This window comes from Cyanistes caeruleus, chromosome 28, assembly GCF_971803275.1.
Source record: "Cyanistes caeruleus chromosome 28, bCyaCae1.hap1.1, whole genome shotgun sequence".
Classification (NCBI taxonomy): domain Eukaryota; kingdom Metazoa; phylum Chordata; class Aves; order Passeriformes; family Paridae; genus Cyanistes; species Cyanistes caeruleus.
In genome coordinates, this window is record NC_141728.1 from 2,484,575 (window position 1) to 2,500,368 (window position 15,794).

General features: G+C 43.8%; 2 protein-coding genes and 1 long non-coding RNA gene across 4 annotated transcripts in view; 2 read left to right on the forward strand and 1 right to left on the reverse strand.

Annotated features, from left to right (window-relative positions):
- LOC147649035 (uncharacterized) overlaps positions 1 to 6,139 on the forward strand; it is a 37,050-nt gene extending 30,911 nt beyond the window's left edge. The window contains exon 2 of the long non-coding RNA XR_015279701.1: positions 1,055 to 6,139. This is a non-coding gene — a long non-coding RNA (uncharacterized LOC147649035). The remainder of the gene's footprint in view (positions 1 to 1,054) is intronic.
- LOC147649026 (uncharacterized) overlaps positions 1 to 15,794 on the reverse strand; it is a 519,865-nt gene that overhangs the window by 451,206 nt on the left and 52,865 nt on the right. The window lies entirely within an intron of this gene.
- On the forward strand, positions 8,909 to 15,787 carry LOC147649036 (endogenous murine leukemia virus Env polyprotein from Emv-2 locus-like). The gene has a single exon (XM_086865044.1). The coding sequence runs from the start codon at positions 13,322 to 13,324 to the stop codon at positions 14,426 to 14,428; it is 1,107 nt and encodes a 368-aa protein (XP_086721170.1). The 5' UTR covers positions 8,909 to 13,321; the 3' UTR covers positions 14,429 to 15,787.

Below are 15,794 nucleotides of genomic sequence, written 5' to 3' on the forward strand. Positions count from 1 at the left end.
TCCATCCTCAGAGATGAAGAGAACCTTTGCCTTTGAATAACTCATCTTTAAAATAATACCCCTTAGCTCATGGCCCATGAACACACCTTTGAGTGGTGTGAAAATGGGAGGAGAGGGCAGAGTTCGTGCCCGGGTGACTGCCATTTGTAGAAATGAATGCCACAAGAAAACTGTTTCTTTTGGAGAACTCTCCATGGCATGACAAGAGAAAACTCCTCTCCCCGCACAGAGTGATGAAAAGAAAATTGTGTAGTTGTCACTGCTTTAACATCCCAGGTTTTGTCTCTGCCATGTCATTTGGAAAAGGAAAAGTTGGGTGGGGGGAGGAAAGGTTTCTGGAATTTTATTCTTGCTTCTTATTCTTGTAGTCCTGGTCATAAAGTTTCTTTAGTCCTTTTAAGTTTTAAGCCTGTTTTGCCCTTCTCCTAATCCATATCTCACAGTAAGACAGAAGGAAGTACTCTGGTGATTTTAGCTAGAGCTAAAACCCACCACACTCAGCCACTCCTGACAGGACTTGTGCTCCAGACCCCTCAGCAGCCTTGTTGCCCTTCTCTGGACACGCTCCAGCCCCTCCATGGCCTTCCTCAATTGGGGGCCCAGGACTGGACACAGCACTCGAGGTGTGGCCTCCGCAGTGCCCAGCACAGGGGAAGAATCCCTGCCCTGCTCCTGCTGGCCACACCATTCCTGATCCAGGCCAGGGGCCATTGGCCTTCTTGGCCACCTGGGCACACTGCTGCCTCATGTCCAGCCTGCTGTCCATCAGTGCCCCAGCTCCCTTTCTGCCTGGCCGCTGTCCAGCCACTCTGGCCCCAGCCTGGAGCACTGCAGGCCTTGTTGTGGCCAAAGTGCGGGAGCCGGCACTTGGTTTTGTTCAACCTCACCTTGTTGGCTTTGGGCCCTGCATCCAGCCTGTCCAGCTCCCTCTGCAGAGCCCTCCTGCCCTCCAGCACATCCACACTCCCACCCAGCTTGGTGTCAGAGTGGTTCCATGAGGCCCTGCAGTGTCACAATGGTCTCCATGGTTCCATGACACTCCGTGGAGTCACAGTGGATCCTTGGTTCTTTGGGCCCTGCAGTGTCACAGTGGATCCTTGGTCCTTCTGTTACTGTGGGGTTAAATGTCTCTAAATAATGTTTCTGAAAATCATGTAGAATTAGGCCACAAGAATGTTTGGTATTAGGGATGGTCTAGCAAGCTGAAATGTTTACGGTAACAAGAACTGGTGCTTGGGGTCTCCAAGATGCCCACCCAGAGATAAGATTCGTACATGTTCCTACAAGGATGAGCTAACTCTCATGAAGCAATATCGATAAAGTTAACGATGCAATATTAATGAAGCAATATTGATGAGGTTGTTATAGTGATCACTGCTACAGCTGAAATTGTATAAATATGTGCACTTTGGACAAAGATGATGGAGCTAGATTTGGGTTGCTGATACCCCTAGTTCCCACGTGCTTCAATAAAGCACCTGCATATAATCAATCTGTGATGATGTGTGTTCCTGAACGCTGACATTTTGGTGACCCAGATGGGACCCTGTGAGTGCTGCTGAGCGAGTTCATGACCCGATCACGCTCCAGCCGGCACCGAGGGATTCTCGGGGAGCCCATCCGGCCGTGACCGTCTCCTCTGCTCACAACGTCCCTCTGAGAGAGGTAAGGTGCTTTTCGGTCTGCTCTGGTGCCTGCCGATAAGACGCAGCGAAATCTCCGCAGGGTTGGGCTGGAGGAATTCCTGGTATTGCCCAGGCGCCGTCTGTCAGACAAGTGCGAAAGCGTTGCAGGTTCGGCAGCAGTGGTGTGTGGTGTATTGTAACTGTAACATGGAGAAGCTTAAAGGGATTTGAGGTGGCAATGCCCCTATAGCACGTACTTCTCCTTTGGGGTGCTTATTGGCACATTGGCAACAGGGTAACTTTGGGCAAGATTTACGTACAGTTGATTGATTATTGTAATACATGGTGGCCAGGATATGACCTGGACAGTGGGGAAAAGTGGCCAAGAAATGGATCTTTGCAGTGTAACACCATTTTACAGGTGATGTTGTTCTGTAAGTGAGAGGGAAAGTGGGATGAAGTTCCATATGTAGATTTGTTTTTCTATTTGCAAGACAAGCCAGAATGGCAGGCTGAGTGTGGATTGATGGCAGTTAAGGCACGTGTGAGTGATAAATGTGAGGTTTGTGTAAAAGGACAAAAAGTTGTTTAGAGCACTTGGCCTTAAAAGAAAGTTTTTGTCGGGGGAAAGAGATGGATGTTGATTTACAAGTGGTTTCAGCAGAACCAAAAGAACCCAATTCTGTTTCATCTGCCCCCACTTCACCCAATCCTATTTCACCCAACCCTATCTCGCCTAACCGCACTTCACCTTTCCCTCTTTATCCTCCTCTACCACCTTCTCCTGATCCTTCTTCTCTGGGAGATGATCAAGATCTAACTGTGATACAAGGAAATGTGAAAAATGCTGGGGAGGAGGATAGCAGTAGCGGGGGTGATGATAATAAATCAGTGACACCGGTGTCCCATCGGACTCGGTCAAAGCTTGCTCCGGTTCTGGGCAGAACGGGAAAAGATTTGGGCAGACAAAGGCAGACTGTGATTGCCCCCTTGAGACAAGGAGTAGGAGTAGAGGGGCTGGTGTTTGTAAAAGTGCCTTTCTCCCCTGCAGACTTGATAATTTGGAAACAGTCAGCTGTAACTTCTAAAGAAAATCCTGATAAAGTAGCAGGGGTGGTAAAAATGATTATGAAAACTCAGAATCCAGATTGGGAAGATATACAAGTAATACTGGATAATTTAATGGACTCTGCTGAGAAAGAGATGGTGCTTAGAGCAGCCAAGGAGAAGGTGAGAGAAGATCTCAGAATTGGGGTGGTGACAGGGACTTTAGATGAGAACTTTCTGACCGAGGATCCAGGGTGGGATCCCAATGCCTTTGGGGACATGCGGAGGCTGAAGAGATATCAAGAGTGGCTCCAGATAGGGGTTGGGAATGCTGTACCTAAGGCTATGAATTGGTCTAAATTGTATGAGGTAAGACAGGAAAAGAAAGAATCCCCTGCTGCATTTTTGGAAAGGCTTAAGGAGGCAGTGAGAAAGGATACAGATCTTCAACTAGAAACAGAACAAGCGAAAGTTCAGCTTGCTCTCACTTTTCTTGGGCAGTAACAGGATGATATTAGGGGAAAACTGCAGAAGTTAGATGGAGAGGACTTAAGGAATTTGAATAAATTTCTTGAAGTGGCTTGGAAAGTATACAATAAGAGGGAAAAAGAAGCTAGTAAAAAGCAGCAGCAAAATCTTTTGGCAGTGATCCAAGGAAGAGAGAATCCAGGTTTCAGAGGACGCAGCAGAGGTGGTCGTGGACTGGGGAGGGGCGGACTTGGCAGAGGACGAGGGAGATGGATTTTGCCAAGATTAGGGTTAAATCAATGTGCTTATTGCAGACAAGAGGGGCACTGGAAAAATGAATGCCTGAATCAGTTTAACCAGGGCAATCAGTTCAACCAGAATCAAGACACTTTGAAATTAATGGTGCTGGGGGAGTACAGCAGCTGACTAGAATCGGAACAAAAACCAATACAGGAACCTTTAGTAACTATACAATTGGGAGATAAAGAAGTAAAATTTCTGGTGGGTACAGGGGTTACATATTCTGTGCTAAATGATCTAAAAGGGCAAATTAGAGACAAAACAGCAACAATAGTTAGAGCCACAGGGAAGGAGGAGAATCGACCATTCCTGCAACCCCTGGATTTGTGTTTTGCAAACAAAGTTTCAACACATGAATTTTCATATATGTCTGAGTGTCCAATTCCACTTTGTAGGACGAGATTTATTAGCAAAACTTGATGCAGTAATAACTTTTGAGAACAGGGAACTTTTAATGAAAATACCTGAATCAAGGACAGGACAAATTTTAATGATAAAAAAAACCTAGTCCCTGCTATCCCTCAGGAATAGAGGATGCAGTAATTCCCTCTGTATGGGAAACAGACATACCAGGAAAATCTAAATTGGCACAACCAGTACATGTGGAATTAAAAGAAGGAGCAAAAGCTGTACAAGTTAAAGAATATCCTATAAAGGCAGAAGCACGACAAGGAATAGTAAAGATTATTGATAAGTTTTTGAAGTACCAAATTTTAAAATACGTAAATCAGAATTTAATCCACCAATATTTCCAGTGAAGAAACCAAATGGTGAGTACAGACTAGTACAGGATTTGAGAGCGATAATTGGAATAACTAAAGATATTTACTCAGTGGTAGCTAATCCTTACACATTGTTAACATCTGTGAAAGAGAAATAGAAATGGTTTACTGTAATTGATTTAAAAGATGCCTTTTTCTGCATACCCCTTGACAATGAAAGTAGGAAACTGTTTGCCTTTGAGTGGGAAAATCCAGACAATGGATGGAAAACCCAGCTCACCTGGACACAACTCCCACAAGGATACAAGAACAGTCCAACCCTATTTGGAAGCCAGCTGGTTAAAGAGCTGGAGATTTGGACCGAGAATGGGCAAGTTCCGAGGGAGCAATACCTGCTGTGACAGTATGTTGATGATATACTGATAGCTACAGAGGAAAAGACAACCTGCAGAAAGGTAACAATTGAAATTTTAAATCAGCTGGGAATGAGAGGATATAAGGTGTCTAAAGAGAAGGCACAAATTACCCGACAAACTGTGATTTACCTGAGATGTGAAATCTCACAAGGGCAATGAAAGCTGGGTACTGATCATATTCAAGCTATTTGTGCTATTCCAGAACCCCAAAACCTGCATGAGCTGCGAGTCTTCCTCGGGATGTGCGGATGGTGCTGCCTGTGGATCATGGACTATGGACTAATTGCAAAACCCCTGAATGAAGCCCACAAGACACAGCCGTTTACCTGGGGCAAACCACAGGAGGAGACCTTCCCCAAACTGAAGGAGGCATTGACAACAGCTCCAGCATTAGGATTGCCTGACCTATCCAAAGATTTTCAGCTGTTTGTGCATGAGACTACACCTAGCACTGGGAGTGCTGACCCAAGGTTTGGGAAGCTGGAAAAGGCTGGTAAGCTCCTTCTCCAAACAACTTGACCACGTGAGTGCTGGATGGCCTTCGTGCCTGTGGGCAGTTGCAGCCACCGTGATGCTGACACAAGAAACTAGGAAACTCAAGATGGGTAGACACATAGATGTCTGTGTGCCACACATGGTGAGCACTGGTTTAGAACAAAAGGGGAGCCATTGGCTATCTCCAAGCAGGAGGATGAAATTCCAGGTAATCCTGACTGAGCAGGATGATGTCACACTAAAGACAACTAACCTCTTGAATCCAGCTTTGTTCCTAGGTACCACAACTGAAGAATGCCCATTAGAGCATGACTGTGTAGAAGTAATAGAGTACAGCTATTCAGCAAGAGAAGACCTGAAAGACATCCCACTGGAGCAAGCAGAGTGAGAGCTATTCACAGATGGAAGCAGCTTGGTGGAGAATGGGACCAGATACACTGGATATGCGGTAACAACAGTCAGTACAATAGTGGAGGCAAAAGCATTATCAGCAAATACATCTGCCCAGAGGGCAGAACTGGTTGCCTTAACCAGAACATTAGAATTGACTAAAGGGAAATCAAAAAGCAGACTGGACAGCCCGACAGATTGCTCGAGAAGTGCAAACAACAATGGCATTGATACCTTTAAAGATTAATGTATCTAAAGTTAATTTGCCTCCAAAGCCAAAATATTCAATAGGAGATATGAAATTGGGACATTTGCTAAATGCACAAAAGGATTCAAAAGAGTGGTATGTAACTGCATAAAGACAAATAGTGTAAACCCACTTGATAATAAGAGAAGTTCTACAAATTAAACAGAACAAATGTCATTGGGGTGCAGAGGCATTGGTAAAATTGCTAAAGCAAAAATTAATCTCGGTACGGATGCTAACAATGGCAAAATCAACTCAGTGGCTAAACACAGGCACTGCTAGGAAGGATTAGGATAGGAATAGAATCAAGATGACCCTTAGCAAGAACCCTCTAGTGAAGTGAGATTTAGGTGGGCCCTAGAGTTTTTCCTCAGTCCTATAACAAATTATCAGAATAGAGAAACAGGTCAGGTAAATAGACTAGCAAAAGTCACCTGGGAAAGATTTAAAGAACTAAATGTACAATTACAAGCCACCACAAAAATGACTTTACAAAATCGATGTGCCTTAGATTTGCTACTCCTGAAAGAACATGGAGTGTGTGGTTTTTTTAAGGGATAGATTGATCATTGCTGCATCCACATCCCAAATGTGACTGCAGATGTAGAATATGACATCAATCAGTTGCAACAAACAGAGCATGGAGCACAGGAAGAGCAAAAGGATTTGACCACATGTTGGTTAGGCAAAATCTTCAAAGGGTTAGGGTAGAATGTGAGTTCATGGATTAAATCTATCATTGAGAGTGTGATAATCTTACTAATTGTATTTTTAGCAATTTGGTTAGTTTACAGCATTTTAAAAGGAGAAATACAGAAGAAAACGTCCTGGAACCAGAAATTAATAAAGGCACTGACACGAGATCCACACCCTCCATCTTCTGGTTCTCCAGTTCGTGACAACATCCAGGACAGTGTTTACATCAAACAAGGATTCGAAGAACACCAAGTATCAACTCAGAAACAAAGGTCTGTATCGAGTGAAAACATTTGCACTTACAGTGAAGTTAAAATGCTTTCAAAGGGGGGAATGATAGTAAAAGGTTCTAAAATCTTAGAAAAGTCACAGACTTAGAAAGAAAATTAGGTTTGGAAAGCCCTGGGAAAAGTAGGCCCTGAGAAATGTTAGGCCTTGTGCTTGCTAAAGATCAGGTCAAACTGTACCTGTGTAGTCAGTACATGATAAATATTACAATTGTTAGTGTAATAAAATATGTTTGTTCATTAAAGTATGTTGCTTGTTGAGTAGGATGTGGTTACTAATGGAAATGTTTGTTCGTTAAAGTCTGTTTGTGGTTAGCTTTTTGTAAAGGTTACGGCTCGCACCTGTTCGTGGCTAGCTTTTTGTAAAGGTTAATACGTTTATATGAGTGGTACTTTCCTGAGTGGTACTTTCCAGAAACCAAGAGAAACAGAAGATGCCCCGGCAACAACCTTAAAGCATGCGCAGAGTACTCCAGAAAATTGCAACGATAGGCTCGTGAGCGGCTTAAAAGGACCGACCGGAACCCCAGTCGGCGCGGCAGTTGGAAGGACGGAGTTCCCCTGTCGCCCAGCGCTGCATTGCCTCTTTGTTTTGCTTGTTCCAATTAATAAAAATCTTTGATTGGCTTTCTCAACTATTGTTAATTAGTAAAATCTATAACAATTGGTGCCGTGACTCGGATGGGATTATTGGTGAGACACTGAGGTTTGGGGAGGGCGCCCCCGCCGAAGTCGGTGGCCCCGGCCTCTGTTACTTGCCCTACTCCCACCGACGAACCCAAATTAAAAACAGAGAGGCAAGGAAGAACCGGTTAACCCCTTAAATTTTGTGCACAAAAGTCCGGACGAAGACGCGGGACACGGACGCGTAAGTAACTGCCCGTTTGGCAGGGGTATCCGTTCGGTCGGGGTTGGGTTCCCGGAGTGTGGCGATTCTGTGTGTTTGAGAGGGGAACCGGTAGCCGGATTCCCCAAGTGAGTGTGGACCCTCAGTAGTGCATTTCCCATTGTCTGCGAGGACGTGGGTCACGAACCAGGGGAAGCGAGTGAAACGAGTGAGACGCACACACGATCGAGAGAAGGCACTCCGGAAGATGGGACAAGGGAAAAGCAAACACCTTTTACCCATGAAGCGATCCCCAGTACCCAGGGACTCCCCACTGGGATTTATGCTGGAGATGTGGAAGTATTATCCCAGGACTGGGAATAAAGATAAGGCAAAAATGATTTATTATTGTGTAGAAGTTTGGGGAGGAAAGCAAATTGATAAGACAGTATGGTGGCCAAAATTTGGTTCTACTGAAGATTGGGTGCAGCAAAAATTAAATATTTGGGTGAATACTAAAGTTCCTTTTAATCAAGAGGAGAGTGAATACGCAGCAGTCTGGGTTACACGCCCAGGGGGACCAGGGGTCCCAATTTTTAAACTGTCAGAAATAGATCCGGAAAGTAAAAAACAAAAGCCCCGACCAGAGGAGGATCTTCCCGTTGGACCCCCACCATATGTCCCACCACAACCTATGGCTTCTCCACGGCCACAGTTTGAGCCAGAAGTAGATAATCAGGAAGATCAAGGGTTACAAGAGAGATTGGATGGCCAGGAAGCTGGCCGAGGACACGGACCCAGAACTAGGAGCCGTGCGCGGCAGCAAAACTTGTTTCCGTTACAAGAAGTTCCCATGGGGGGTCCTAACCCACAAATGGGATTTATTTCGGTACCTTTAAGTTCAGGGGATGTTAGGGAATTCAAAAGGGAGATGGGAAAGATTTTAGAAGATCCTCTGGGGGTTGCTGAACGAGTAGATCAATTTTTAGGTCCTAATATTTACACTTGGGACGAGCTGCAGTCCATTTTAAATATACTATTTACCACCGAAGAAAAGAACATGATTAGGACTGCAGGAATGCGTATTTGGGATGCCCAACATGCACAAGGACCCCAGGCGGATATTAAATGGCCCCTACAGAGGCCCCAATGGGATCACCAGAATGTAGAACATAGGACGCGCATGCAAGATTTGCGTACAATAATGATTCAAGGAATTGGGGAAGCGGTTCCCAGAGGTCAGAACATCAATAAGGCCTTTAATGAAAGGCAAAAGAAGGAAGAATCCCCCAATGAGTGGCTAGAAAGATTGCGTAAAAACCTGCAAATGTATTCTGGGTTAGATCCAGATACACAGCTAGGCCAAGCCTTATTAAAGACCCAGTTTGTTGCTAAGGCCTGGGATGACATACGGAAGAAATTAGAGAAAATTGAAAACTGGCAAGACAGAGGGTTGGATGAACTTCTTAGAGAGGCACAGAAAGTTTATGTTAGAAGAGAGGACGAGAACCATAAGAAACAAGTTAGGATGATGGTGGCGGCTGTCAGAGAAAGTAGGGAATTAGATAGACAGGAGAGGCGGCCATTTCGGAGAGCGCCCCCGAGCTGAGAAGGAAACGGAGGAGTGAAAGAAGGAAGAGAGGAAAGGAATTGCTTCTATTGTGGAAGAAAGGGACATCTAAAAAGAAATTGCAGAGTTAGGATGCAGGATGAGAAAATGTTCAAGGAGGATTAGGGGGGGTCAGGGGCTCTATTTATATTTGTTGGGGACCCAGAAACATCGTGAGCCCTTGATAAAATTAAAGGTGGGTCCCCACCGAGAGGAAATAGAATTTTTGGTAGACTCAAGGGCTGAGAGGTCTACCGTACAAAAATTGCCCTCTGGATGTAAACTTTCCAGAGAGACAGCCCTTGTAGTGGGAGCGAAAGGGGAACCTTTTAAAGTTGGAGTCGTTAAGGATGTAGCCGTAGAAATGAAGTTTAAGATAGGATTAGGGAACCTTTTGGTAGTACCTGAAGCTGAGTTTAATTTATTGGGTCGGGACTTGATAATTGAACTAGGGATAAACTTAGAGGTGGAAAATAAAGAAATAAAGATAAAGCTCTGCCCCCTTAGAGTGGAAGATGAAAAAATGATTAACCCTGAGGTCTGGTATACCCCAGAAACTGTGGGACGACTAGAGATACCCCCCTTTACGGTAAAAATTAAAAACCCGGACTTTCCGATTAAAGTCAAACAATACCCTATTTCACTAGAGGGTAGAAAAGGACTGAAACCGGAAATAGAGAGACTCATAAATCAGGGACTATTGGAACCCTGTATGTCCCCATTCAATACTCCCATTCTGCCGGTTAAGAAGCCAAATGGAACATATCGATTGGTGCACGATTTGCGGGAAATAAATAAAAGAACTATTTCCCGGTTCCCCGTAGTGGCCAATCCTCATACATTGTTGAGCAAATTAGGCCCCGAGAATTTATGGTATAGTGTGATTGATTTAAAAGATGCATTCTGGGCCTGTCCTTTAGATGAATCATGCCGGGATTATTTTGCATTTGAATGGGAGGACCCTGACACTGGAAGAAAACAACAATTAAGGTGGACGGTTTTACCCCAGGGCTTTACTGAGTCCCCTAATCTATTTGGACAAGCGCTAGAACATATCTTACAGGAATACAAGCCCGCTTCAGGTATACTCTCATCCAATACGTGGATGACTTGTTGATTGCAGGTAAAGAAGAAGAACAGGTTAGAGAAGAAAGCATTAAACTTCTTAATTTCTTGGGGCTTAAAGGTCTCAAAGTGTCAAAAATCAAATTACAGTTTGTAGAAGAAGAAGTAAGATATTTGGGACATTACATTAATAGAGGAGAAAAGAAAATAGACCCTGAACGCATAAAAGGAATCTTGTTATTGCCACCCCCTAAGAGTAAAAGGCAAGTCAGACAAATCCTAGGTTTGGTGGGATACTGTAGACAATGGATCGAAAACTATAGTAGAAAAGTTAAGTTTTTATATCACAAGCTGACTATTGGAGGTTTAATTACTTGGACTCAGGAAGATGAGGAAAACCTTCAGGCATTACGAGAAGACCTAATAAATGCCCCAGTTTTAAGCCTGCCTGACCTGAATCGGCCTTTCTATTTATTTGTAAATGTGGATGACGGAACAGCGTATGGAGTCCTGACCCAGGAATGGGCTGGGAAAAAGAAGCCTGTAGGCTACTTGTCAAAATTATTAGATCCTGTAAGTAGAGGATGGCCTACTTGTCTGCAAGTAATTGTAGGATGTGCTCTCTTAGTAGAAGAAGCTAGAAAAATTACCTTTAACAGCAACATAAAGGTATTATCCCCTCACAATATTCGAGGTGTGCTGCAACAGAAAGCTGAGAAATGGATATCAGATTCCCGTCTGCTCAAATATGAGGGTATTTTACTGGAAGCTCCAAATTTAACTTTAGAAACCACTAGCCTCCAAAATCCTGCACAATTCCTATATGGAGGGTCTGAAGAGTCAGAACTAACACACAATTGCCTCCAAACCATTGAGGAGCAGACTAAAATTAGGCCCGACCTGGAGGAAGAGGAATTAGATGATGGAGAGAAGATCTTTGTGGACGGATCTTCCAGGGTGATTGAAGGGAAGAGAAAGTCGGGATATGCGGTTATAGATGGGGAGACGTTTAAGACTGTAGAATCAGGACCACTGAATAGTTCCTGGTCAGCACAAGCTTGTGAACTATATGCTGTACTACAAGCTCTAAAGAGATTAAAGGGAAAAGTCGGGACAATTTATACGGACTCCAAGTATAGTTATGGGGTAATACACACCTTCGGAAAAATTTGGGAGGAAAGAGGGTTAATTAATTCGCAAGGGAAGGATTTGATTCAGCAAGAGCTGATAAAAGCAGTTTTGCTTGCTTTGCGGGGGCCCGTAAAACTAGCTGTAGTACATCTAAAAGGACACCAGAAGGGGATAGATTACAAATCAAGGGGAAATAATGCAGCGGATCAGGAAGCCAAGCGGGCGGCATTACGAGAATTGGTGTTAAAGGAGAAAAGAGTGGAGTCACCAGTGCCCAAATCGGAAATTCTTGTATTCACTCCAAAAGAGGAGCAAAAACTTGCTCAGATGGGGTGTACTAAAAATAAGGAAGGGAACTGGCATTTACCTGATGGGAGAGAAATGTTATCGAAATCAGTAGCTTTTCAAGTCTTAGACAATCTACATAAGCAAACACATTGGGGTAGCCAGGCTCTAGTAGACCATTTTGCTGCTAAATATATGTGTATAGGGCTGCATGACCTGGCCAAATATATTACTCAGGGATGTTCCACGTGTTTAAAAGTTAACAGGGCTGTACGAAGACAAATGCCAATGGGAGGAAGACCCCTAGCAGTAAGACCATTTTCTAAAGTCCAAATTGACTTTACAGAGCTCCCCAAGGTAGGAAGATATAAGTACATGCTAGTCATTGTAGACCATCTTACACATTTCATAGAAGCCTTCCCGACCACCAGGGCCACCGCACAAACAGTGACAAAAGTTTTATTAGAACATATAATTCCTAGATATGGAATAACCGAAATTATCGATTCGGATCAAGGACCACACTTTACGTCCAAAATAATACGAAATCTAGTGGAAGCCCTGGGAATAAGGTGGGAAGAACACACTCCGTGGCATCCCCAAAGTTCTGGCCTAGTAGAACGAATGAATGGAGAACTTAAGAAGCAGTTAACAAAATTGATGCTTGAGACCAAACTTTCGTGGGTTAGATGTGTTCCCTTGGCATTGTTAAATATTAGAACCCAACCCAGGGCCGATATAGGAATATCTCCTTTCGAGATGTTGTATGGAATGCCATATGATGCAGGGATTCCCATGAATCACCCAGGAATCTCAGATAGGATCACCCACGCGTACATCCATAAACTGATGCAATATCGTCAGGAGCTGTGGAAAAAAGGGCAATTAACACAGAGACCTCCTCTTGATATTACATTACATCAGGTCAAACCAGGAGATTGGGTTCTCATAAAAACGTGGAAAGAAACTACTCTACAACCTCGCTGGGAGGGACCTTATCTAGTGTTGTTGACCACCAACACGGCTATTCGAACTGCTGAGAGGGGATGGACTCATGCCAGCCGTATTAAAGGACCAGTGAATAATAAAGAATGGACAGTTACTAGTCCTGCGGGAGACTTGAAAGTTAAATTGTCTAGAAGACCACGACAATAAGAACGGACATTAAGGATCCTGGAGTTTGATGGACAGAAGTGATCAAAATAGAACTTTTAAAATTAAATATCTGTTTAATGTACTTAAGTATGATGAGCAAGGAAACTTTTATAACAAAAATGTGAGTATAATATGTACTGATATTAGTTGTGGAGGAAATTGTTATCCCTTTGTTTGTTTTATTTGCTTAGTTTGCAAAGAAAAGTGGTGGACCCATTGCAGGAACGGACATCCCCCTCGAGGGGTGTGCCGATCGTGTTGGACACTCCAGAGAGAAATAACCGATTGGGTACTAACTCAAAGGGTGAAAGCAGGAAATCTAGAAAAAGGGTCGGCTATATTTACAAAAGGGGTAAATCCGGACCTGTACTGCTATCACCCAAATGAGCCTCGACCCTTTGTGGCCCGGCTAATAGCAGGACTGTGTTGCCGAAAAGCGGCACCAGTAAGCTGCAGGGCCCCGGAGGTGAAAAACCGTAACTGGCAATCATATAGACTAAGGCTCACTCAAACAGAGAGAAAGTTTCCTCCTGAAGAATATCCCTGCTGCAGAGAAGATGGTTCACCCCGTGGCTCGAAGCAACCGAGTCGACGGGCGAGGCAGAGGAGTAATGAACAGTGGAGGAAATTCTCCTGTTGTCAATGGGATCTCGATGTTATGGTCCAGGAGATGCCTCAAGAATGGGAATAAATTCTTTGGAAAATGGGATCTCCGTTACTGGAATGGGAAAGCCACGGGTTTGTTGTTAACCTGGATATTGTCCTGGAATTTATTGGAAGTTTACGGAAATGATGAAGTTACGCATGAACCCTTTAAGTGGTCCCTAATTAGGGAAGAAGAACAGAAAGTAGTTCAATCGGTAATCACTTCAGGGGTGCCCACCTTCAAATGCTGGTTTCTTGAGTTAATCTTGATAGATCAGCCAAGACGACCAGTTTATATGTGCCCAGCCTCGAATCCTGGGAAAGGATATTGCAATTACCCCGGGGAATTCTACTGCGGATATTGGGGTTGTGAGACCGTGGCATTAGGATTCACACCCGGAGGGGGCCCAGATCCATATATTTCTGTAAGGTGGGGAATTCAACCCTGCACAGTCACCGATTTTGGTAGTATAGATGGAGACTGGGGAGACTGGGGAGAAGCAGGCACTTGTGATGGGTTAGAAATTACAGTGAAATCTCAAACACTAGCAGATCTCGGTTGGTTCATTGGGAAGACATGGGGAATAAGACTGTGGGAACCTGGAAAAGATCGAGGGGGACACTTTCTTATAAAGAAGGAGAGAATTCCTCATGATTTACCAAAAGTGATAGGACCCAATGAAGCTTTAAGAGAAACCGAAAGAAAAGCCAAGAAAGAGAGACCTGCATTTAGTAATAATACCCACTATAACATATCTAAAAAAAATGAGATCATGATGCTACCTACAGAACATTCACCCCCTGGAGTATATGACACTTTCTGGAAGATTATGCAGGCAAGCTTCAATGTTTTAAATCAAACCCATCCTGAATTAACTAAAGAATGCTGGTTATGCTACGACATTCGTCCTCCATTTTATGAAGCAATAGGGTCAGTAGCTAATGTGAGAAGGAGGAATGGAACTAACCTAGGGAATGTGCATGGAATCGGGAAAGAGGGACCACAGGGATTACAATAACTCAGGTCACTGGACAGGGGCTCTGTATAGGAACTGTGCCCTCAGAGCAAAAATACCTATGTAATAGAACTATAAAACTACCGGAAAAGAGAGTTGTCAACTGGCTGGTGCCGGCTCATAATAATAAGTGGATATGCTCCAAGCTGGGGTTAACACCGTGCTTATCCACCACAGTATTCAATGAAAAATATGAATATTGTATACAAATAATCATTGTCCCTCGAATTATATATCATCCCAAAGAGTATGTAATAGACCATCAAGAAACAGAAAAACATCATTTAGTAAAGAGAGAACCATTCACAGCACTCACGATTGCAGTATTGCTAACGGTAGGAGGAGTTGGAGCAGGAACAGGTATAACCTCTTTAGTATCCCAAAGAGCTGGACTAACAACCTTGAGACGGTCCGTAGATGAAGATCTGCTAAAGATAGAGAGAGCCATTGATGCCCTTACTAAATCAGTACGGTCTTTATCTGAAGTAGTCCTACAAAATAGGAGAGGATTAGACCTTCTGTTAATACAACAGGGAGGACTATGTATAGCCTTGAAGGAAGAATGTTGTACATATGTGGACTCAACGGGAGTAGCGGTAGACACCATGGCTGAGCTTAGGAAGCAACTCGAACAAAGAGAGCGTGAAAGAGAATCTCACCAGAGCTGGTATCACAATTGGTTCAATCATTCTCCTTGGCTTACCACCCTCTTGTCAACAATAGCTGGGCCAGTCATCTTACTTATCTAAGTACTAACTTTTGGTCCCTGTATTTTTAATAAAATTATAGCAATTGTTAAGGAGAGACTAGAAGCAGCTCATCTAATGCTAATACGAGCAAGGTACGAACCCATCAACCCAGGCCCAGATGAAGAAGAGTTAGAATGGAGCAGACAAGAACTAAAAAGGTTTAATGAACAAAGCAAAGAATTGTCCTAGATAAAAAGGGGGGACTGCAATAAAATATGTTTGTTCATTAAAGTATGTTGCTTGTTGAGTAGGATGTGGTTACTAATGGAAATGTTTGTTCATTAAAGTCTGTTTGTGGTTAGCTTTTTGTAAAGGTTACGGCTCGCACCTGTTCGTGGTTAGCTTTTTGTAAAGGTTAATACATTTGTATGAGTGGTACTTTCCTGAGTGGTACTTTCCAGAAACCAAGAGAAACAGAAGATGCCCCGGCAACAACCTTAAAGCATGCGCAGAATACTCCGGAAAAATTGCAACGATAGGCTCGTGAGCGGCTTAAAAGGACCGACCGGAACCCCAGTCGGCGCGGCAGTTGGAAGGACGGAGTTCCCCTGTCGCCCAGCGCTGCATTGCCTCTTTGTTTTGCTTGTTCCAATTAATAAAAGTCTTTGATTGGCTTTCTC

Bases quoted from the DNA above. Each gene is read 5' to 3' on its own strand.
- LOC147649036 (XM_086865044.1), top strand. From the start codon at position 13,322: ATGGTTCACCCCGTGGCTCGAAGCAACCGAGTCGACGGGCGAGGCAGA.